The following is a 24,877-nucleotide window of genomic DNA, read 5'->3' as shown; positions in this document are numbered from 1 at the left end:
AACAGATGTTATCATTTAAAAGGAATCCATTGTGTAATAAAACATTTTGCTGAGTTTTACTGAAAGGTGCAAAAGAAAACCCAACAAAAAAACTTGCTTTGCCGTTATCAATCATTAGTTTGCATTTTGCCTCTTGCAATTCTAGTTTTGGTGGCTATTACTCCTAGCTGGCAAGAGGGGATTTTGCTTAATATAACCCTGGAGTCACTTTTCAGTGCTTTTGGTTTGACTGGAATATTTGCTTCTTTTAACTTATGGCTGTTGACTAAGATGCAGCTAGCATTAAAGCTGTTACTTGTAACTTCTTAACATCCACTAGATCAAACCATGTTTACAGATGGTGTTGTGTTAAGATTGAGTTTTAGTCGCAGCCAAAAAAAAAGCAGAAGAAGATGTAACATTTGAATCAAGTCTGTTTTTGTGACCTCGCAGTTCACAGTAAGATTTCCATTTAGTTATACTCAATAGGTAAAATTTCCAAATAAAGGGAGAGATGTGAATCTAACCGTAACCCTAAGACACCTTAGATTGTGTGTGTTGAGTTACTAAACCTAAGAAGTTCTTCCCTGTTCTGTTCATTTATCCAGAGAACCGATTGTTTTGTGTCAAAGGAGAGGTGAGATGTTTACTCCTACCTTTTTCACAGTTTTCTCCATAGTACGGTCGATGGCACTGACAGCTAGCACCGACCCACATATCCACACACTGTCCACGCTGCATGCATGGGTCATCACCACACCAGTCTTGTTTGGTACATCCCAGTTCCAAGCCCATATTCTCCTCCCTGATGAGATCTTGAGGCAGCAGCAGCTTATAGTCAACTTGAAAGTCTTCCATACAGCCAATGAATGCCTTTCCATTGGACAAGTTGCCCACATATTTCTGTGGTGCCCCTCCTATATGCAGCTGCTGGAAGGAGCTGGATTGGAGGAAGATCAGATGGTTTCGACCCTCATTCTTTACCTGGCATCCTTCCTCACAGCTGGGTCCTTTTACAGCCAGAAACAATCTCTCGTCCATGGTCATGGTTACTGTGTGCCATTCTCCATCATTGACTGGGCCTGGGAAATTGGCCCACAGTACCTTCCCTGATTTTACCTTTGCTAGGAGGGAGCCTTTGACAAGCTCGAGAGAGACAAAGTTCTCCACGGTGCCCCGGTAGTAGAGCACCATGTCAGGAAGAGTACTCCTGAATCGAAGCTGCATGTGTAGAACATTTGGCTTTGTCTTGTTCTTGAAAACAGGCAACTGCATATGGACGTAGCCCTCTGAGTTGAAGGAGAAGGTGGTGGAGGTATTGCAGTGATCTCCTGTCCAGCCAGCAGGACACACACAGGTGTAGCTGTGTTCACTATTCTTGATCAAAACAGGGACGCAGCCTGCTTCGTGCTGGCACTGGTGCTGCCGGCAGCCAACGAGCCTGACGTCGCAGTCTCGCCCCCCCCAGGGCTCATGGCCAGGCTCCAGCACAGGGCAGTGACACCTGTAGAAATTGGCAGCGTCTTCGCAGGTGGCGCCGTTCTTGCAGGGATTACTGTCACACTCGTTGATGTCTACTTCACAGTGTACACCTGCATGAGGAAACACTGACATTTAGTGTCAACTACTGCAGCTTACTCCAGCAACACTTGTCCAACTTTCCCATGCTAAAAATGCATTCACATGGATCAGATTTTTACTACAACATGACTTAAATCTCTTAGATATCAAGTCAGTGAAGCACACATGTAGATGAAGACAAGGGATGAGCTTTCTAGTGCGATTTACAGATGAGGAAATGACCTGAGGAAATAGCTGTTAATTTAACAATTAGACAACAATAGGATCTTCAATCTCCCTAACACAGTTAACTTAGTGACTGTCTTGTTGACTGCATCAACTGAACCATTAAATATTGCATTTGTTAGCCGTGTACGACACACACCCTCTGTATTGGAAATAAAGTCTATCTGTGTGATCGGTGGTCAGCGCCTTCTCAAACTCTGTTCAACATTAACTCTCAACAGCAGCAGTCAACTTGCATTAACCTAGTCCTCTAAAATACTCTAAACCTGAGGTGTCCTAAAGCTGTTCCTTCAGTCTGCCAATGTGCCGCTCTCATAAAAACCTTGCAACTCTATGCAAATCTCTTCTATGTAATGAAAGAGTGCTGCATCATACCTGTTACCCACCAGGGCCCACAGCAGCACAGCAGCAACAGCATCAACCTCCTTTCTTCCATGACCCACTGAGGCAATGGACAACACACTGCTCACACTGGATGAGTGAAGTGACATAACCAAGTCCCTCTCTCTCTCTAACAAACACACACACACACATAAACCAGAGGTGCCTCCTCTTCTCTACTCTGTACCAGGCAGACAGGCAGAAGTGATTACACCAGCCCTGCCCACCTTTTCTTCTGCCTTTTTTCTCCCTCCTCCATCAGTCTGTGAATTCCTCCTTCCCTCCCTTCTTCCTCCTCCTCCTTCCTCACTCACACCCTATACTCCTACTCCTATCTGCAGCTCAGCACTATCAAAGCGATTAGCTCCCAGCCTCCAGCTGGCTCCTGTCAGTGTATGACAACAGGAATGCTGTGCTGCAGTCCCCTCCTTGCTCCATGAGCTGGTTTGTAGTTACTCACTAGTGGCAAGTACTTCCTGGAAAGAGCCAGCAGGAGGTGCTGCATGTTCAGTGTTTAAGGTGTGTGGGCCAGGTTTGAAAAGCACTGGACTATATAATAACATATACAATATATATCTATATTTCATTTTGTTTAGCAAGAACCCAAAGACCCTCTCCACAGCAAAATCATTAGTAGCAGTGAACTGGGCATGCTTCTTACTGCAGTAACTATAGTTTTGAACACTGCACCAGTAAAAACAGGAGTGGTGGTCAGATTAATGTGATATGTAACAATTATTTTATTCCTAAATCTTTGTCATTTAACAGTTATTTGATTTTTAAATTTCTAAGCTTTTTAAATCTATAAAAATTTCTCTATATCAACATTTTCTCCTATAATTTCTAAAGATTTGAAAAGAATGATTCATCAGTTAAAGTCTTGAATCTCTTAACTTGCAAAAAAGAACGGTATTTATATAGCACTTTTCTACCTAAGCACTCAAAGAGCTTTATACATGTCTCATTCATCTATGTAAGTGCTTTCTAGCCAACATTCACACTCCAATGAACACATCAGGAGCAATTTGGAGTTCAGTATCTTGCCCAAGGAGATCCAATTAGTAGACGCCCTGCTCTACCTTCTGAGCCACAGCCACCCAGGATACCGTCTGAGATACCAGGGGCTTTGACAAAATAGCAGTACTTGACATGCTGGGAACAAGTATAGGATGGACCATTATTTCAGCCACAGTCATGAGGAGCTATTTTCAACCACAATAAAAATAAGAAGTCCTTCAACAGATGATCTAGCATCCCAGTTCAAAAGAAGGAAGAGTCTAAATTCACAGAAGAACCAAAAGAACATCAATTAAGTGTTGCAAGAACCATGGAAAACCCACACACCAAGTACCAAAAAAGAATGGGTGCAAGGAAAATGACATGACATATGTATCATTTGGATAAGGTCCTTGTTTATTGTCCTTTATTCATTGGACTTTAATTAGGCTACTAAGCAGCTTTGCTGTAATCCCCCCTCCCTCCTGACAAATTTCTTAAGAGACCCACATTTAATGCCTAAGATGAACGCCTGGCATATGGCACCTTCTATTGGCTTTGTTGTTTTCTGCTATGCTTCTCTATATCATGTTCCCTCTCATCCACTCCTTTCCTCTACTGTCTTTTGTTAGGAAATAGGCTCCAATTTTCTTGATGAGAGCCTTTGGCTGGACTCATCACTTCCAGGCCAGATTTCTGGGCCTCAATATTAGCGTTTGATGTGGGTTTTATGTGGGTCCGCTTGTTTTCAGTAGTTTGAAAGCACTTTTGTTTGGCATTGAAGATTCTTAGGTAATCCATCTACACTGACTCCTAATGAAAATGTTCAGTTTGAACTGTTTAGTTCAAATTTCTGTTGTCACACAAACAAGGACCATGAGGTTAAAAAAAACGCAGAAATATTTAAAAGAAAATAGTTTTTTAAAGAGATACTGTTGTTTCTGGTCCAGCCAACAGTGATATTTTAGTGCAGGCAGGGCTCAAGCACACACTTCACCACTGTGACACCAGGAGAGGCTAACTAACAGATTACACAAAGCTAACATTTGTTTTTCCTGAGCACAGAATCATTTGGACTGATTCTATATCATCTGTCCTGACAGACTATATAACAGCCTCTACTTTGTGACACTGAAGGAAGAGAACAGAAAACACAACTTGTTAGGGGGTAAAATTAAATAGCTGATAAGAGGTTTCTCCTACCTGTAAAGCCATCTCGACAGACACACTGATAAGAGTTGACGAGATCTTGGCAGCTTCCTCTGTGCTGACATGGAGCAGACTCACACTCATCCACATTAACAGAGCAGTCGTCTCCTGCAAGAAGATTATATCAGTGATATTTATATCCATGTCACCTTCACATCAATGAGGCAACATACAGAGAAACTCAAGTGCTTTTTGCCGTAAGTCTGGTTTACCAATGAATCCTGGCAGACAATGACAGATGAAGCCAGCGGCCACATCATAGCTGAAGTCAGCAGTGCTGAGTTCAGGAAGCTTTCTGTAGTTCACGACATCTGAGCGTTGAAAACACTTGCCACCATTGTGACAGGGGTGCTGCTCACACTCATCTATATCCACCTGGCAGTTGTCTCCCTCGTAACCTGGTCGCACAGACATTAGGACATAAACACAAATACATTATATACTTATTCTTATAATAATATTCAGTGTCTGTCAACATACTTACATGGTCGTGAGAACATTATGCTATATTGCCTTAGTCCTACAATAACTGCAAAATATTAAATATTCAAATATTAAATATATTAAAAAATACTTTCTGAGGAGGACCAAATGTAACCAAAATAAATATTTCAGTAAAATATTCAAGTCCCTCGGCTTTTGACTTTTCTAAAGGTAGTTCTTTAGTTACTACACAGAGTTAATGTTTCCTTTTTCAGTAGGATATTGCTTCTACTTTAACCTTCTTCCATTAGATATGGGATTGATTGTTTCCTAAGCAATCAAAGCAGAAAACTGTGCAAGCATGTCAGTGTTTTAAGTGTGCTGAGCAATGCAAAGTTATAAATAATCTCTGAATTTGTTGTTCAGAAGCTGATACGATACATCCAACACAACAGCATTAAAAAGCATGTTTACAGCCTGGTAGAAAAAACAGTTCATTGGATAGCTTGACCTTCAAATGATGGGGGCACAGCTTTTTTTATAATTCACGTGATTTTTAAAAGGCTTTAAATTAGTGTAAATTAATCAGAATCAGAGACACCTGCTAAACAAGTACAGGATGAGCTTAGCTTTTCTCATCTTCAACATACGAGTCTGCATCTTTGTTTGTGAAAACGTCCTCCTGCTTTAAAGAATTTCCCTGCTTTTGAATGGTAGCTCTGCTCTTTAGGCCCCTTCACTTCCTCAGACTCAAGAGTCCTCAACTCCTTTGTTCAGTTTGATTTATGCATGGGAAACCCCGCAGCTTACATGGCTCTATTTTTTTTTCCAATTTTTAGCATTTTTGGTGAGTAGTTATAAAACACAGGCCCTAAACCACGGTGAGAGTTGGTTTATACTAGCCTTAAAGTTGAACCACAACGAACCTGGCCAACAGAGGCACTTGTACTGATTGGTCCCCTCCAAACACGTGGCTCCATTCTGGCAGGGGTCAGAAGCACATTCAGGAATATCCTCTTCACAGTAGTCGCCTACAAAGCCTGTCCCCTCACAGTCACAGACATAGCTAAATGAGACAAGATAGGCAGTCTTAGACTGATTGAGCATGTCTATCATAGTATATATTAGATCACTGTTGCATTGTTGTAGCTGGTTGAGATAGAGTGCATTTTAAGATGAAAACATCCCACTGGGCTCCAAGTATCTTGTTATCTCCACTTGATCTCAACATTGTACACAAAACACAAATGTCAGTGAAATTTTGAAAAAGAATTAATAAAGTGCTAACATGTGACAAGCTGAAACAATGAATCAATGTTTTGATTTTTTTATTTATTTATTTTTTTTACAAAAAACTATCCAAAAGGTAACAATGTTTTGTTTTGTAATTTATAATAATTATATTTGATTAATATTACAAATGCAGACAGATCAAAGAGTAGTAGTATCAAAACCACTGACTTGATTTCTTATAAATCCACTTTTTTCAGCTGTAAGAAGAATGTAAAACTCCTTCTTTTATTACACTGACAAAATCATTTCGCTGCTGTAAGCCCCCTTAAAATAATACATGAGTTTCTGAAATGTTAAAAGCAACTTGAGTGCAGGCCAGTAAAGCAGAAACTCATCAGAAAATCAATTAACTTATATAACACATTTTCTATTTTTTTTTCTAATTGATGTTTACTCATTTGATTCTGACTCAGTGTCAGATTTACAAACTGATGCTTATAATGTGAAACTACTAGATCCTTTGTCTTCTTCACTCCATGCTGTTAAAAGACGTTTTACTGTCCCATGTATTCACAGCACCTACAGCTGTCTGATGACTATGACCATGACAGACAGTAAGAGGATTAATTCCTGTCCTTGATCAACTTTAATGTCTGCCGTACAGTCCTGGGCAGACACAACACAGACTGACTCAGTGGCCTTCCCAGGCCAAAGACCTTTATGTTAACATATATTAGTCTCTTCCTAACACCAATTATCTTCTGTTTTTCAGTCCACCTGACTATTAAATATTCTGGTTATTACCTTTATCCTGCTAAATTATAAGGTTTGATTACCGTGATTATGAGCATTATGAGTTGTGTTGTTGCACTGATGAATGCCCACACTGTGCAGAAATGGTTCATTTTATTTGATGTACTACCACTTTTATGAACTACACGTTTGTACTACATATGTTTTTATCTTCAGACACAGGTGATGGAATCAAATAATCAAATCACTGGCAGCTGTGCCATTTACCTTCACAGTATTTAATATCAATCTCAAATTTCAACAGTAGAAAATGTTGTCACTTTACAAAAAAAATGAATAATTATTTTGCTACAGAACATATCACTACATATCAAAATAGCAAAACAATTTGCTTTGTTTTTATTTTTGTCATTTGCACAGTAAACTACTTTGTAGAGGGTTAAATTGTAGAAAAATTAGGCATGTCAGGGACACCCCCCACCCCCAACTCTAATCATTCTAGTATGGAGATATGACTCAAGTTTAAGTTTAGGGAAACAGCAGCACATTAGTGACATCCAGAGTATATTCAGTATATTGAAAGAAATACTACCTGTTCACACCATCTATGCATTTTCCTTTATTTAGACAGGGCCAGCTGGCACATTCATCAATGTCGACTTCGCAGTCTTGCCCCTGGAACCCAGCCACGCACTCACACGAGTACATGGCAACATGATCTCGGCAGGTGGCGCCATTTTGACAGGGACGAACCTCACACTCATCGATCTCCACCTCACAGTTAATCCCTGCAGAGGACACAGCCGGGATGGCAGAGGGCCAGGGCATGAGATTTGGCAATGCATTGTCATAGATGTCCACAATGATCACATTTTACCAATTGGAAACGACTAACCAGATGTAGGATCAGCAGTTTGAGGATGGCTATACAGCTCTGGGTTACTCACCGGAATTAATTTGTAGAGTTTCGAGATCTCGAAACTACATTAAACTAAACAATGCCTGCTAACTGATTCAGTCAAACACACTGTGTTACACTGTGATATACACAATGAGATGTCTTGTTCTCTTTACATCATATTCCAAAATATACCCTCCCAATTAAGCTCTTTTTAGCTCTGCAGTCTCAATACTGCAGCTACCCTGTACCACTGCTTGGTATTTCTACCAGCCCATCTACCCCAGCATCCTTTTGTAGGTTATTGAGGAATGTTTACGGATGACTTACCAATTTAAATATAGCTTATTTTTGTTGAGCGATAAGCTTGGAGCAAATCCTGCTGGAATAAATAAATAATCTGAAATCTGATCATTTCCTGCTGTCTACAGCAACTTGTTCTCATTCCCAACCTTTCATGTTTGGTTACATTTCAACATATCAGGTATTCATTTAGTGTAATTTTCTGATATACAGGGTAGTGCTCCATAGTGCTATTTTGCCAGTGGTAGGAGGTATAACTGCATGACTTTCAAAAAGAAGACCAGAATTTGAGTCCCATCTGACACAATTATTAAACAGTTCCTGGTCTATGTTACACCTACATGTTTGTTGGGAGTGACAAAAGTTATTTAAATGGGTATGATTACAATAAGACAAGAATTACAGCTGGCACAGAAATATATATAAATTTACAGACTACTTAATTTCCTACACTGCTACTGTTAAATGACCCAAAATAAATGTAATTAAATTTTACTGGACTTTTATTTGGGAAAGTAATATAATCCTAGGACAGCCAGTTAAAGCTGTAAATTTAAAATATGTTCACATGAAGCTCCTGGACTATGCTTCTCCTTTCAAAAGCTCTGCCTGTTGCAAACCTGACGTTCTTCAAATATCTGCTCACCTTTATAGCCTGGAGCACAGTCACACCTGTAGTGATCTACCTCATCCCAACACGTGCCATTGTTTTGACAGGGTCGGGAGGCACACTCGTTGATGTCCAAATCACAGCGGGAGCCTTGAAATCCTGGCACACAGAAACACTGGTATGCATTCACTCCATCTTTACAGATGGCTCCATTCTGGCAGGGCTCCGACTGGCACTCGTCTATGTTCTCCTCACAGTTTGTCCCCTGGTATCCTGCAGCACACTGGCACAGGTGCCCAGTGTCAGGGATGTCTGTACAGGTGCCACCATTCTGGCATGTTTCCTCTGAACATTTGGTCACATTATCCTGGCAGTCCTCACCACCAAAACCAATTGGACAGTGGCAAGAATAGCCATTGACTCCATCGACACAGTGGGACTTATTACCCTGGCAGGGGTTACTCTGACATTCATCAACACCCTGGGTGCAATTGAGTCCTGCGAAACCATCCGGGCAGAGGCAGGTGTACTTGCCAGTTCCACGTTTGCTTGTACAATTGCTGCAAGTTGCATCGATGCAGGCATCATACAGGTCCTCACAGTTTTTACCTGTATACCACACTGGTTCTTTGGAGCAAAGGCACACGTAGTCGCCAAAGTGGTCGAGACAAGTGCCGCCGTTGTTGCAAGGAGATGATAAGCATGCATCTTCTGCTGCTGTACACAGCAGGCCTGGAAATGAAAGACAAACTTCCTGTTAAGAACACATAAATCATATTTCTTTACTGTCACTTTGTGATAGAGGTTTCTTCACTAACTCAGCTCTTAGAAGGGCTGTTTAGTCAAATTTGCTTACAACTCAAACATATAAAGGTCTTTGTTAGTGTTGTACGTCATGGCATTAGTGAGACCAGTGTTTGTCCCAGTTCATCACTTTAAACCAAACTGCAACATTTACCATCAGTAGCTAAAGCAAAGTGAGAAGAACTAACTAACTAAGAACTGTCTCCAGTTTCACAGTGCTGTGATTTATCGAGGCCCCTGTTATATTAACACGTATTATAAACACTAGTCAATATAATGGATGTCCACAGGACACAGTATTTAGTAACCATTTTGAAACTTTACAAAAACTATGAAAGATGTTGTTCACATATTCCTCTAAAATCAGTGAAAATTAGTAGCAGTTTATTTATGTATATTTTGTGTGTAATTTTGTCTGTAATTTATTTGAATTTATCTGATAAAACTATAGATAATTGTGATAAATACCACACAGATCATTTACTGGAGCATGGAAATGTTTGTCAGGTTAACTGATCATTCTACATTTGCTGCTGAAAGGGAGGATTTACCTTTGAGGTGTAAATGAGACTAGGAGAGGTTTGATGTCACCCCATCTCCAAATGTATGAAGCATCCTGCAGAGATGTTTATTTAACCTCAGCCTGTATAGCAATGATAAGAACAAATGTGGGAACTGCAACAAAATACCCCGACTGCACTGAACAAGAAGTCATTTTATAGATTATATGTTGAACCTTGCATTATAATAGGCTCTTCCAAAGTTTCGGTCTAGCTGTAAAATTACTCTTTATCGCCCCTAAGGCAGAAGAAACACCTGTATGTCAAGAAAGCCTATTGTGACGCCTTGCTCTCCTAACAATTGTTGGATTTTCACTACAGACATCTACACTCACAAATTTATGGAATTACTGTAAGGTGTTTTGAATAAAATCACCCCAATAAAATGGCAGGCACTGTGTACCACTGCTAACAACCTCCCAGTAACAATCTGTTTATATCTTCCCTGCAACACCTACAGTCCTCATTTCCCACTGTATCCACTTTAACACCCCCAGTTCCTCTCACATGCATTTCCTATCACCTTCTTTATCTGCTCTTACTTCCTCCTCACATGAGTGTCTCACGTCTCCATCCACCACCTTTCTGCTTTCCATATCTGAGAAGTGCTGCATTGTTTGTTTCCTCTGTTTTAATTTCGTAGTTGATAGTAAGCCCCAGCATGCTCATTTATGACCAAAATATGAATAATCACATTTATAATGACTGGAAACAGGAGGAAAAGAGAATGAGACTGAAGATTGATGGCTGTAGTGAAGGAGTAGACAGACTACAATGCTAGTGTTAAAGGGAGGCCGATAATCCAACATGGAGACTCTTAAAAAACAAAGAATCGTAGTCTTCATATTTGAGTGTCTAAAGTGAGCCTTTTGAGTTTGAATTTTTAAAAAAAATTCAATCTAAGAAAATAATAAAACTTAACTTGAATATCTGAAAGTTACAAAATATTTATATATTTCTTATACTGTTTACAGGCAGCAAGGTGGTTAGCACTACAGTCCCTCACAGCAAGAAGGTCCTGGGTTCAAATCTACCATCTGGCTGAAGCCTGTCTGTGTGGAGTTTGTTATTCCCGTGTCTGCATGAGTCCTCTCTGGGTACTCTGGCTTCACCCCACAGTCCAAAGACATATTAGTCAGGAAAACACTTGAGTTGACCTTTTGCTGTTCAGTGTTCATTATAAGCAGCAATGTGCACTACTAGCCAACTAGATCAGTTAAATGTTTGTGCACTCTTTAGCAACACAAATGGTTAAAGGACATTATTCAGAGTTCATAGACAAAGCTAGTTAATTGTCCTGATGACAGTATGTAAAAATGTAGGTAGGCTGTATGAATAATACAAAGCGCAACACATTTCAGCAGCATCTAAAACATGATTGATTTATTTACAAATGCAATTAAGGAAATCAGATAAAGGAAATCCACCACATCCAATAAGTGTCTATAATATATTATATTTGTCTAGCAGAGAATCATCTACTATAGATGATGATGATGAAGATTATTATCATTATTATTATTATTATTATTATTATTATTGTTGTTGTTGTTGTTCAATCAATCAATCAATCAAATTTTATTTATATAGCACATTTTAAAGACCGAAGTACACCAAAGTGCTTTCCAGTAAAATCATGATACAGATAAAAATCACAATATAAAATATAAATTACAGATATGAATAAAATAAATAAAATATAAAATAATTACATAATCTAAATGCAAAGCCAGATGTAAATTACCCTAATTAGCCTTGAATGCCAGGTTAAACAAATACGTTTTTAGACGTGATTTAAAAGACTGAATGGAATCTGATGCGCGAATATGAAGATGAAGAGTATTCCATAACCTGGGTGTGGCAATGGCAAAGGCACGGTCTCCTCTGGTCTTCAGCCGAGACCTAGGTTGCACTAAGAGCAGCTGGCCCGATGATCTTAGTGCTCTCTTAGGGCTATACAGACAGAGGAGATCAGCTAGGTAGTCAGGTGCCATATTGTTTAGGATTTTATAGGTAAATAAAATTTTAAAATCAATTCGATATTTAATAGGAAGCCAATGTAAGTTGGCCAGAACAGGGGTGATAGAATCATACTTTCTAGTGCCGGTCAAGAGACGTGCTGCGGCATTTTGGACCAGCTGCAAAGCTGTTGTTGTTATTATTAACTTAATATTATTATTAGTAGTAGTAGTATTGTCATTCTTACTATTACAGGTGTAGAAGCCACCACAGCAGCTATTAAACTATAGATGCTGTAATATTTTATCTCTAATTCTGATTAGTTAGACAGCCTCCTGTTTAATGGGGACAGGAGGGTGTTTATGAGGTATATCTAATCAAGTGATTACAACTGATAATGGCCTGCGACTGTGACACAAGTTATGTTGTTGCAAGAAAAACAAGCTAAAAGTAAAATACATGAACACTAAACAACACTAAAGAAAAGGTGAGCTGGAACTACAACCATACATTGGTATACATGACCAGACCAGAACCCACAGCTAATTCGGAGCTCGTGACAACAAATAGAGGGAGACTGAGGACTTAAATACACAGGTAGGATAACGAGAGGATGGGGATGGGGAACACCGAATCTTGAGAGACTAACCACAGGAGGAGAGTTGTGATTATTAAGAGCAAGAAACTAAACGATGTAACAAGAACACCAAACGTACAATAAAAACATAAACCACTCAGAGAATCTAATCTAACTTGGAAAATCCTTTTAAACCCAATTAACACAGTCCAAAACCTGAAGATTAAACACTAACATCAGCACAAAAAACTAACCTATACAAAACCAAGAAATATTAACAAAAACTCAAAAACACATGAACACTGGGTCACCAGATCCAGAACAATGACAGAAATGCAGCAAGCCAGATATTACTTTGTGTAGTCTCTCTTGCATCATCATTTTTCTAGCTTTCTTTTTTTAACCTCCATCCGGCTCACTCCCTCCAACCCCCACCCCAGACTAGTATAGAAAGCTGAACTCCATCAGAACTGTGGGCTTTAACCTGCACTGGCTGTAATTCTCATCAGCACTGTAGAAGTGGGCAAACAGGGACAACTGCTGTCCTCACTCCATCCAAACTCCGTCAACCCCTCACACATTCCAGGGAGATGATAACAGCTCCTCCTACACACACAGCCCATCAACCCCCTTGCCATCACAGAACACATCATAGATCACGGCTGCACAGGGTCGATCCCTGACACTGACTGGTACCAGGCTCTTGATCCAACAATAACACTAAGCAGAGACGTGGACTGTTAGCAGGTAGAGTGATGTCAAACTGCCGACGCTCTCCAGAGACCTCAGCATGTCTCTTTAGGGAGTCTTCACTTTAACATAGACCATGACCATTCCCTCTAATGAGAAGAAGGATATTGACTCAGTGTAATGCTCTTGTTTTTTTATCCCTCTTTCAGATAATAGTCAGATTTTCATTTGATTTGTATTCACAGATTTCCTAACACTGAACCTAAACCATACTTTAACTCTGAGCTCTAAAACATTGAGCAATGAGCTCACAAAATACTTTTTTTGTAGTAAAATACAAATAATTTTAGTGTGTCTCTTGAGGAATTCCACATGTTGGCTTTTCTCAAATTCATAGTTATAAAGTGACATGAAGTAGTGCCTCTCATGTAAACATGACCTGAACCAGTCGAAGAAACTCCTACCCTCTTTTCCGCTCTATCCAGCAGTATCATATTATCACCTGTGATCAGGTAATACCAAAACAGAAGATTTTGTCTCATCACTATTTGGATGAATAATGCTGTGGTATGGACAAAATCCAGACTGAAGGACATGAAAAAGAACGTTTTGCATTATAAAGCATTTAGTTGTTGCCTGAAGTAGAGAGTTATTAATTATCTGAAGCAAATCTGGGGCTTTTCTAAATGTGCATAATTCAAGATATTATAAAGAAAACAAACACATTCCTGATGTCTTAAATGCTAATTAGAATAGGATTTTTCAAACTTTGTCCCACATAACAAAAAGTTGTCAAAAGAAGTTGAAAATGTGCAGAAAAAGAAATCCTTTAACAGCTAAATTTGGTCGAAAAGTAAAAGAATATCTTTTTTTCTGCAACAGTCCTGGAAAGAGGATCTGATATAAGACACTTCTTTCTATGAGGCACTAGTGCCATCCAGTGCACCAGCATGCCCACTATCATACTGGGGAAAAAATTTAACTGTCAAGACGTTCGACCACAACCGATTCGCAGCCAAAAAGATACCAATACATTTTGTTTAAAACAAAAACAATGGGTAGGTGTTACCTACATATTTACTCGTTTTTATTTTATCATTTTATCTACTTTTTAGATGTATTTTAGACAAATGCTCAATGTGTCAAAGGGAACTGGTGAATTGTATCAATTAGCTTGAACCATCTGCAAAGGAATGGTTTATTTGAAGTAAACTGCCAGAGATTTCCATTGTTACCAAGTGCTTCCTCCGAGGGGTTTATGTGATTGTTGGGGATTTCTCTGTATTATTGCATTATTGGTCTTTCCCCTACAAAAAGTGCATTGATGTGACTGTTGTAATTTGGTAATTTGATATAAATAAAATTCAGTTTTATTACATTGAATCGAATAGAAATCCAGCTTCAAAACTCAACTTAATTTTTCACCCTAAGTTGAATGAATATAACTAATAATGATATTATTACTAATAATAATGATATAATCCCACCGCTATTAATGATGATAAGAAGAAAAAGAAGAAGAGGGGGAGAAGAAAAAGGAAAATAAATAATAATATCAAGAATAGTACTAGTAAACAAATAGGGGAAACAAATATATAAAAAAGGGAACAGGTAAAAAAATGTATGCATTATTATAAAATAGCGAGAATAATGAGGGGGAAATTGGGAAATCCTGGAGCTAAGAAACTATATCCGTAACAACCTTGGACACAAGGGTTGGTTCAGGATGATCCTCATTAAAGGTAGCCATGGTGATTTTGAGTGGGTCAATATCACCCAAACAAATGTTATTTTTGTTTTGTGTTCATTAGAACAATTTTTAGTGTTACTGAATATGATTCACATACATATCTTCCCACTTAACAAGACCAACCGGCTAACACAGTTGATACTTGCCCAGGTGGAAACAACCCCCAGACCCTAATGAGGAAGCCCCTTTATTGGAGGAGTGGAGATAATGATCAGCTTTCCTCCCCACAACACCTGCTCCTGAAGAGTGATGATGGTCAACCAGTAATCAAGGAGAGAGTTGTCTGTGAAGGTTCTCAGTCATCCAGGTCATCGTAGTCTAAGGAGCTTGGAAAGAAAAGCGTCTGGACTTCTTTGAGTTGCTTGAAGACGTTTCACCTCTCATCCGAGAAGCTGCTTCAGTTCAGTTATAACATTACCAAGGAGAGAGTTGGTAATGTTATAAATTTGCCAGTTCTAACCGAATGAAATGTTGGCATTAAAAAATAGATTTCTAAAGTTATTTCACTAACTTACTAAAAACAGCAAAACTAGAGTTAAGTGACTCAAATAGTTCTCACAAATAGGTGACTACACATTTGTGCACAGATGGGTGCATTACAAAGGAAGTAGACAGAGGTGTGTTGCTAGAAAATCAAATTTGGTTTCACTCTTCCCAGATGTAAAAGGCAGTCGAAATGTGTTTAGCCTGATTCACGGCAACAGCACCACAAAGTCAACAGAGAGTACTGCTGCAGGGATGAGGAAACAGCAGCACTGTGAATCACAGATAAAGGGAAGCCCCTGGCTAACGCACGAGTTGAGCTCAGAGGAATTTTATTGAATCACCAGAAGAGACTGGGCTCCTAATGCCCCACAGCAGGTGGCTGCTTTACTTTATACAAAAAAAGCACAAATCTTCTCTGACTCAGCTAGTCACAGACATACATTCTTTTGTCTCCTCCATGAGTTACTTTAGAGGCCATGTCACTTTAAACTCACTATTTGTGTCTGGTCTGGAGGGAAATTTGTTTCTTCGTATAAGCTACACCAACTCCAATTTTTTTCTGGGGAGTCAATTTGTCAGCTAGCTCTTCACAGACCTTTAAAAAGTACATCCTTAACCCCCATGTTTTTCATATTTTTAGTCACCAGTTTTCTATCCACATTTCACAAATTCTTTTGGAATTAGACACAGCTCTTGTCCTATAGCCGGGAATAGCTCTTTCAAATGCACTTGTCTCCATTGTGTTCATCATCTGGAGAAGACAGCACTTAAGAGACCAATGGATGAGTTTTAGGACATGTTGGTTTTGTATTTTTCCCCATTTCCTAAAAATACCAAATTTGTTTTAAAGGTAACAGTAATATATTTGTGAACAAACTCTATGTTGTTCAGATTTTTGAGATGTTTTCAAATGTGCTCATTTTTTAAAACTTTTTCTAAATACTTTTACTTTCATGTGAACTCTTACAGTTTTACAGTCTCTGTCATCCTCATGTTCATCTCTCCACCATCTCCCTGTCTCCTCTGTCTGTTCTCGCCTGCCTTCTTCTTTAAAACTTGTTGCGTGCCAGATCTCTTGCCATGCTCCTTAATACCCATCACCCCCTCCATTCAAAGCCGAGACAAAAAAGCTGTGCAGCAGTGCAGCCGGACGCTCAGCTCGTTACCATGGTGATGTTTAACAATGCCACCCACAGCCAATCCATGCCGCCGTTCTACCACAGTTTAAATGAGCTTCAGACATTTCACACAAATGAAGGTTGCGGGAAAAATAGGTCAACAGGGTTTCATAAGGTTTTGACCCCCCCCAACAATACACACCCAGACACACCCTGCACACATTTAGGAGCCATAAGTACACCTACTTAAATCCTGTTATATCAGTTAGTTCTCTGATAGAGTATGGATTCAGGAGGTTGACGCATATGCTCATTCGAGTTAATCTTGTTATCTCATGAGCACAGTATAATGTAAGTAAAGAAATGACTGTGCTTAACCTCCTGTTAAAAGATATTTTTTCTGCTTGTAGTTTTTAGCACACAAAAAAACACAAAAGAAAAAACTAAAAAAACTTTGTAACTTGGTGCCATTTCCATGTTCATTAAGTACATTTGATCTTTTTCATAGTAACACTTGCCTCTAATGAAAAAGTGGATTCAAATCATATCCCAAATCCCTCACTGCAGGTGTCCTTTAATTTGGCACCAATATGTATACATTTGTTATACAATATGTAGTAGCCTATATCTGTATCTGTAATATCCTTTACCTTTAAACAACAAACTTACTTTCACAGTGTGTCCTGTTAGTTTCAGTTTTTATACATAAGCACAACAACATAAGTCTAGTGTTAGTGTTCTGTTTTGTCCACATATTAAATACGAGTTTTTTGTAAAATACGAGATATTACCTTTCACATTAAGTCTCATACACTAATTTTTGCACAGCAATGTTTGCCGTTTGACTTTCCATTTAAATGTTGTAAATGTTCAAACGTTTTATAATAAAATGGCCCCAACCCTAATCTCAGACGGGTTGAGGTAGAGTTTGGGTGATGTATGTGAGCACATAAACAAACACTTTAGACACACACGCAAAAAACTTCACCCGTGGATGAACTTAAATATGTCTAAAGGTTCTTACTCGAATAACATGTGAATGATACACTTGTTAAAGTTCCGGGCCCAGTGTTGAGTGCAAAGTTATTTTAATAACAGGAAACAATATGTAGAGCTCCACAATTATAGATCACAACGTTTGGATAGAACAGGATTCAGTACTAACCAATAAATGTAAATCATATTTGTAATTCATTAGACAACTTTAAATATATACTTTTTGTTGATGATACCAGTATTTTCCGGTCTGGTGATAAATTAAATACATTGTTATGTCCTGTTAAGTCAGCAGTGCTCTGCATGTTTATTTATTTATGCACTGACGAGAATAGGTACATGTATGTGTCTGCATAGAGTCATCCTGCTGTTGTAAAATAACTTACGATAAACTATTTTCTTATGATAAAAGGGCAGCTTTATAAGATTTTCTTCTTCGTGCTACATTTTGGTTCGCTTTGATGTAACTGTGGAAGTTATTGTGATTTTATACATTCAAGACGAAAAAAAAATCAAAAACTCAAAGTTGGGAGCTCACCCAGTTTGAACATCATCATGGTGACCAGCAGCGTCCTCTGATATCTGGACCAAACTTTTCCAAACTCCATGGTAGAGCAGGCTGCTAATGTAAGTCTAATGCGATGCTGTCAGTCCACAGGTACTCCATTCAGCAAGACATGGCGCTCCAGCTGCTCAAAGTTAGCTGCTCGGAGCAGGCACCTCCATGCTGGACCGCTAAGTGTGTATGTGCGTGTGTGTGTCTGAGAGTTTGTGTGTGAGTGTCGCAGGGTCGAAGTTGGAGTAAGCAGAGCGTAATCACCCCAGCAGAGAGTGAAGAGTGGAAAATATGGACTGGAGTCGTGGATCAGACTGAACGGTTCACTTAACTCCCTGCTCGCTGTCTGCACAGGGAAACTATCAATGCTAAAACGTGCACGTTAATCAAGAAACCCTAATCACAGCGGTGCTGGATTCAATGGCTTGTTTTATGCTGCAAATAATCATTATTATGCTTTTTAAAATAGCATAAAATAAAATAGCATAAAAATTATTTTTCCATCAGTTGATTGGTTGATATATCATTTCTGTCCCATTAAAGTTTCAACTTGAAGAACGTTGTGAGAATAATTTTGGGTTTGAACAGGATCCCATTGTAGACAAACCAAAAATGAACATAGACTTTTTTGAGGTAAATACAAAGTCTAAAAGCATAGTTTGGAGCACAACAGAAATCCAGAAATTAATATAGTTCAGAAAAGTAGAAGAATTAAAAAGAATATTCAATTCAATTCAGTTTTATTTATACAGCGCCAAATCACAACAACGGTTGCCTCAAGGCGCTTTATATTGTAAGGTAGACCACCGACCCCCTATGAGCAAGCACTTTGGCGACAGTGGGAAGGAAAAACTCCCTTTTAACAGGAAGAAACCTCCGGCAGAACCAGGCTCAGGGAGGGACGGGGCCATCTGCTGCAACCGGTTGGGGTGAGAGAAGGAAGACAGGATAAAGACATGCTGTGGGAGAGAGACAGAGATTAATAACAGGTATGATTCAATACAGAGAGGTCTATTAACACATAGTGAGTGAAGAAGAAATACTCAGTGCATTATGGGAATCCCGCAGCAGCCTACACCTACTGCAGCATAACTAAGGGAGGATTCAGGGTCACCTGATGCAGCCCTATGCTTTAGCAAAAAGGAAAGTTTGAAGCCTAATCTTAAAAGTAGAGATAATGTCGTCATAATATCAAAAGATGTCTGGAGAAAAGACAAAAGAAAAACTGGATTATGAGGACAATGTGGACTGACCAACAGGTGAAAATAATTAGCAGGGTTATCACATTAATAAACCAACATTAATTTTGGCCTCATTAAGTCTGAGGATTCAAAATGCAGATTCCAAAACCAGCAAATCATGTCTCACTGGCTTTGTAACTTTTCTATAGTCAGAGGTTTGTGTAAACAATGAAAATTACAGCTGTAGCAATATTTTAATCAAATTATTGATGCACCACATCTTGCCCTAGACTGACATGAGCACTGACATAGGCACTGTGGATGGATGTATACCAGCTTTCTATTCTTCTTCTATTGGCTGCTCACTTTTCTGCTTATAGCACCATCACAACAACAGTCATCTCAATTATCTGTCACAGATCATCTGCCTCAGTCTCACCCCATCCCTCACACCACCCTCTTCATATCCTCCTTCATGAACTTCCTTCATGATCTCTGTCTTTTCCTCATTCCTGGCAGTCCCATTTTTTTGGGGGGGGTTTTTTTTTTTTGGTTTTTTTGCCTGTCCCGTTTGGCTCTTTTGCCATCAGAATTATTGTCTAAAGGTGAAGAAAGATGCCCAACGGATTTACTTTACCAAATGGACCATCCCAGCCTTGCCGTATTGGTCTATTTGATTCACCTTTTATTGTTTATTTTATTTTAATTTTCCCTTGCTAACAGACTTGACTGGGCAAAAGAAAGGGGAGAAAGAAAGAGGGAAAGAAAAACAGCGGGGAAGAGGAACTGTGATAAAGGGCAAAAAACAAAAACCAACAAAACAAACAGACAAAAAATCCATGTGTCAATCACCTGGATCACCTGTTGAGAAAGAAAAAAGAGAAAACAAGCAAAAAATAAAAACAGCAATATAATAAACAACATCATCACAATGATCTATGTGAATATAACAGTAAATACTAAATATTAAACATTATTGTGCAGCACGTAAGATCGACAGCGCACAGTGTGCTTTGAGGTAGGAGCCAAAAAGGGTGTAGTTTGTGTGTGTGAGCACCCGTGTGTGCACCTGTGAGCATGAGTGCACTTGTATTTAACAGGTTCCTTCATGTAATGATCTGCTAGAGGGTGTGGGGGGGCCACAGCCCCGCCCTCCAGGGCATGAAGCAGGTATGGAGGAGATCAAAACTCCAGACATCCAAGAGACCAAGGAAGACCAACAGAGGGGCAGCCGCGCCACTATCCCAGAAAGAGCTGAGGAGAGTCCCAGATGAGGGGTCACTCAGCAGCCGCGGAGCAGAAGCCAGGGGGGTTGCAGTGACGTGCCCGTGAGCTCCGCCGGCAGCCAGCTGTGCCAGAGTGACCGAGCCCCAGGCCGAGAGGCCGAGGGCACCCCACCCCCGAAGGGGCCCAAGCGAGCCCCAGGCTCCAGGCCCCGACAAGCAGCCACCAGGAGTGAGCCGGTGTGTACCTAGACGCCCATCCCCGGACACAAAGAACCACCAACGCACCGATGTCTGAGGGCGTCTGCCACTGGCAGGAGGAGTGGTGGGGGGGAGATAGGCCTCCATACCATGGAGGGCCTGAGATGTCCTCAGAGAGGTGGCGTCTGATACCCAACCTGACATATAGACACAAACAAACAGGCACACACAGATGCAAACATCCATTCCCACCCTCATGCTCTCATATGCAATATTCAATATGGCAGTCCCATATTGAATATCCTTTGTCCAATATTTCCACTATTCCTCCCCCTGAAACATCTCAGCCTTACCGGTCTAATTCTGCTCAACCTGACCCTGCCCCTCTGTTGTATCTGATTATAATTAAGAATAAATGAAGAATACCTAGGATGGACTAGAATGATTCTCTTTGAGCAGATTGTCACAGGGCAACTGTGATCAGTGAAAATATAGCAAGCAGAAATGAGCTGAATCCACCCATCAGGCGTGAGTCAGACTCTTGACTCAGTGTTATAAGTTCTTTCTTATTTCTCAGGTGTCAAACAGTACAGTCTTTTATTAGGCTGCTAGTATTTCATCATTTGCAAGGTGTACTTTTCTGTAAAACTAAGACTGATCTCAGACATTTTAATGTTCTTGGTACATTTGAGCTTAAATTTTCATTGAGCACATGGTTGTTAACCATAAACTACAAATAAAATATGGATCAAGCCACCCACTGGATATCACCCACTATTAGTTACAGCCCAGTGTGGTGCCTCGAGCTGAGCATTTTTACTGTTATCATATTTATATTTTAAACCAAGGAAAAGGGAATTCCTCTCTCTGAGAGACTTAGTAATAGTGCAAGCTCACTGGCTGCAATTTATCGTCCACAAGACAAAGCCCTCCCCTGCTTTGTCATCATTTATGATCCAATGACGTTGTGACTAATGATACAATAACTTATAAAACAAAATAAAACAATGTTATTTTGTATTCAGTGTGACTTTAAGTTAGTAATTGAAACCTAAATCTCATCAGGAATTGCTGACTGAGGTCATAAACAGTAGGACCAGTGTGCAATTCTGTACAAACAGCTAGCAAAAGTAAAAGCAGCGTAACAAAGTAGCAAAGAACAACAGGTTGATTACAGACACAGACCTTGAAAACTCAGTATTCTGTTACTTGTTGCTCAGTCCAAAATATTTGTATTTTGTAATTTTTCTCACTTTCTTCTCGGATGAACACGGTGCCAACATGTATAACTTGTCTGGCACATCAACAAATAGGGAATAGGGTGAGAATTATCACTTTATGTATAATTGTCTGTACAGAATATCCTGAACACTATTTGTCACATTTGTTCTTTTGCATTATTTGATTATATTTTTATTGTTTATTATTTTATACAAGAAATGACAAATTCCATCTGAATGAAGTTTGTGGCACGTTGAACACACCAGTGGAAATTCTGTTAATGGATAAAGTCAAACTCAGATTATCAGTTGTGGACATTCACGTCTTGTGATTTATGTGTTCTGGTAACTGTTAGCAATCACAACGTCCAACTAACTGCTGGAAGAACAAAGAACTACAGTGTGTTATTATTATTAACATGTAAAGAGAAGATGCACAGTGCTGTGAAAAACAAAATTGCCCCTTTCTGACTTGTTTTTTTGTCTGTACTTTTCATTAACATGTCAGTAATATTTAGTATCTCTAAAATAACCTGAGTAAATGCAGAATTCAGTTTTTTAAATGATGATTGCATTTATTAAGGAAAAAAGCTATCCAAACTTAACTGGTCCTATATAAAAAAGTAAATGCCATAGTAACTGGTTGTGCCAGGTTGCCTGGTGGAACGACTGGTGGATTTTTAATCATAAAAGGTCTGTTTAGGAGGATGCCAAAGGATCCCAACGAGATCTGTTGGCCACCCCAAAGCCTTTGGGGTTTTTTTTTTTAGTCATTCGGAGGTGGGCTGATTTGTTTTTAATTACTGCATGGTTGCATAACTGAAGTGTGCTTAAATATCTGGGCAAGAAGTTCAGACATTCACCTTCAGAATTTTCTGTTAGAGAGCAGGATTCGTAGTTTCAGCAAATACTGCAAGTTGTTCAAGTCCTGAAGGGGCAAAGCAGACCATCTTACTACCACCATGATGTTTGACTGTTGGCGTGTTTTTATGGAATTGTGTGTTAGTTTTACTATAACAGGATGCAAATCTTCCAGAAGGGTCAACTTTGGTTTCATATCTTTGTGTTGTTTTTGGTCAGCAGTGTTGTTTTCCTTTGAACTCTCCCCTAGATGCCATTTTTGCTTATCTCTTTCTTAGTATCGAATCATGAACATTAAACTTCAGTGAGGCAGGTGTGGCCTTCGGTTCTGTAGAAGTCATTCTGGGTTCTTTTTTTGACCTTCTGGGTGGGTCAATGCTCTATTACAGTACTTTTGGTATGCTGCTGGGAAGATTTCCCACTGTTACAAGTTTTCTTCATTTGTGGATAATGGCTATCACTGTGGTTCACCACAGTCCCATTGTCTTTGTAACTCTTTCCAGGCTGATAGACGTCAGTGACTTTGTTTCTCATCTGTTCCTTTAGGGATTGAATCTGATTGAGATGCTTTGGCATGACCTTAAACAGACCATTCATGCTTGAAAACCCTCCACAATGAAAAAAATTCCACAAAGAACAGTGGTCCAGAATTCCTCCACAGTGATATGAAAGACTTGATAGATTGCCAGCTATCACAAATGCTTGACTGCACTTCCTGCTGTTAAGCGTGGCACAACTAATTATTAGGCTCTGTTTTTCAGTCAGGTAGTTTTTCCCCTAATAAATCAAATAGCCTTAAAATAGATTTGTTGCAGTTCCATCAGTGTAAAACAGACTGGGGCACAGACTAGCGTCAATAATGGAATAATTGATAAACAACTGAATTCTTTTCAGTGTTTGGCTTAACATGTACACAATATATTCCTGGTGTGTATAGCACTGCAAAAACAGGAAAGGTTGCTTTGATGACCTGCCAGTGTTGAAAGAGAGCTGCATTCATGACACTGAGAACTTTGCCTTTTTTTCAACATGCCCAGAAACCCATTAATTTTGCTCTGTAGGAGACTTCATATTAGAATTTGATGATTTAGTCTTTCATGTTGACCAAAAATATCAAAAATGGACAAGCATACAATATAGAGTTTGTAACTCCTGCGTTTGATGCATATAGTCTACTTTGTAATATGAAAGTGTACTTTAAATGTGTCTTTCCTGCACAGATTAATATGTTTCTTGCATATTTGCATACAAAAATACGTGTGAATGACCATTTTATAGACTGCCACTTTACTAGGAGCCAAGCCCAAGTCCAGTCCAAATTATTATTAGGGTATTTCTGGGATCAAGAGGATTGTTGCTCCCATTCCTCTCAACATCCACCCCCACCATGACACTGGAGGTGGAGGGAGCTTATCCACCACCTATCTGGTTGGTGGAGGGCTATGTGACAGCTAGACGAATGCCTTACCCCTTCCAAATCCACCACCCCCGCACACATGACCCACTCCCACGTAAACTACCAACCCCCAACTGGAACCCCATGCGGCCCCTGAGCCTAATGTCAAGCTTAACTCCAGCCTTTTCAACAACAAGTAAAAATTTTAATTAAACACTTGGCAAAGGAGGGAGGGTTGGCGTGTGGAGGAGAGAGGAAGGAGGAGTTAAGAAGACAGGCTCACTCTAGCATCTCCAACAAGCAACATGTGTAAAGTAATGAGTCAAGGCAGCTCCACAGTTTCACATTCCTCAGTGACTGGATGCTGCTTTCTTTTATGGTGCCACACAATAGAGACACAGACAGCACACTCACATAGAGCCTCAGTTAGGTTGGCCACACAGAGAGCAAGCACAGAAGGCTGACAGCATAAAGTATAGTTTTCTTTTGCTTGATTTTTCTTCGTCTTGTAGTCATAAAAAGAATTAGAATCAGAATGCTTTATAGGAAATTATGTGGGTTACAGTTGCTCCAAGACAGAAACAGTAACACACTAAACTTTTTAAACTAATTTTTAAACAGTTTAACTTTTAATTAGTTTTAAAAAAACAAATAATAAAAGATGTAAAGTTTTTTGGACAAGTTTTGTTCGTGGACATTGAACTGTTA

General features: G+C 39.5%; 1 protein-coding gene across 1 annotated transcript in view; it reads right to left on the bottom strand.

Moving 5' to 3' along the window:
• The window catches only part of crb2b (crumbs cell polarity complex component 2b), a 35,158-nt gene extending 16,852 nt beyond the window's left edge, over nucleotides 1-18,306 (bottom strand). The window contains exons 1-7 of the mRNA XM_003455044.5: nucleotides 18,070-18,306; nucleotides 8,628-9,323; nucleotides 7,373-7,568; nucleotides 5,721-5,860; nucleotides 4,584-4,769; nucleotides 4,366-4,479; nucleotides 636-1,571 (exon numbers count right to left, since the gene is read on the bottom strand). Of these exons, the coding sequence (XP_003455092.1) occupies nucleotides 636-1,571; nucleotides 4,366-4,479; nucleotides 4,584-4,769; nucleotides 5,721-5,860; nucleotides 7,373-7,568; nucleotides 8,628-9,323; nucleotides 18,070-18,139 (2,338 nt within the window). The 5' untranslated portion in view covers nucleotides 18,140-18,306. The remainder of the gene's footprint in view (nucleotides 1-635; nucleotides 1,572-4,365; nucleotides 4,480-4,583; nucleotides 4,770-5,720; nucleotides 5,861-7,372; nucleotides 7,569-8,627; nucleotides 9,324-18,069) is intronic.
• Nucleotides 18,307-24,877: the final 6,571 nt, after the last annotated feature.

The sequence above is a fragment of the Oreochromis niloticus genome, linkage group LG12 (genome assembly GCF_001858045.2).
Source record: "Oreochromis niloticus isolate F11D_XX linkage group LG12, O_niloticus_UMD_NMBU, whole genome shotgun sequence".
Classification (NCBI taxonomy): Eukaryota; Metazoa; Chordata; class Actinopteri; order Cichliformes; family Cichlidae; genus Oreochromis; species Oreochromis niloticus.
Note: the sequence above shows the minus strand (reverse complement) of the source record. Positions and strands in the feature narration are given on the sequence as shown.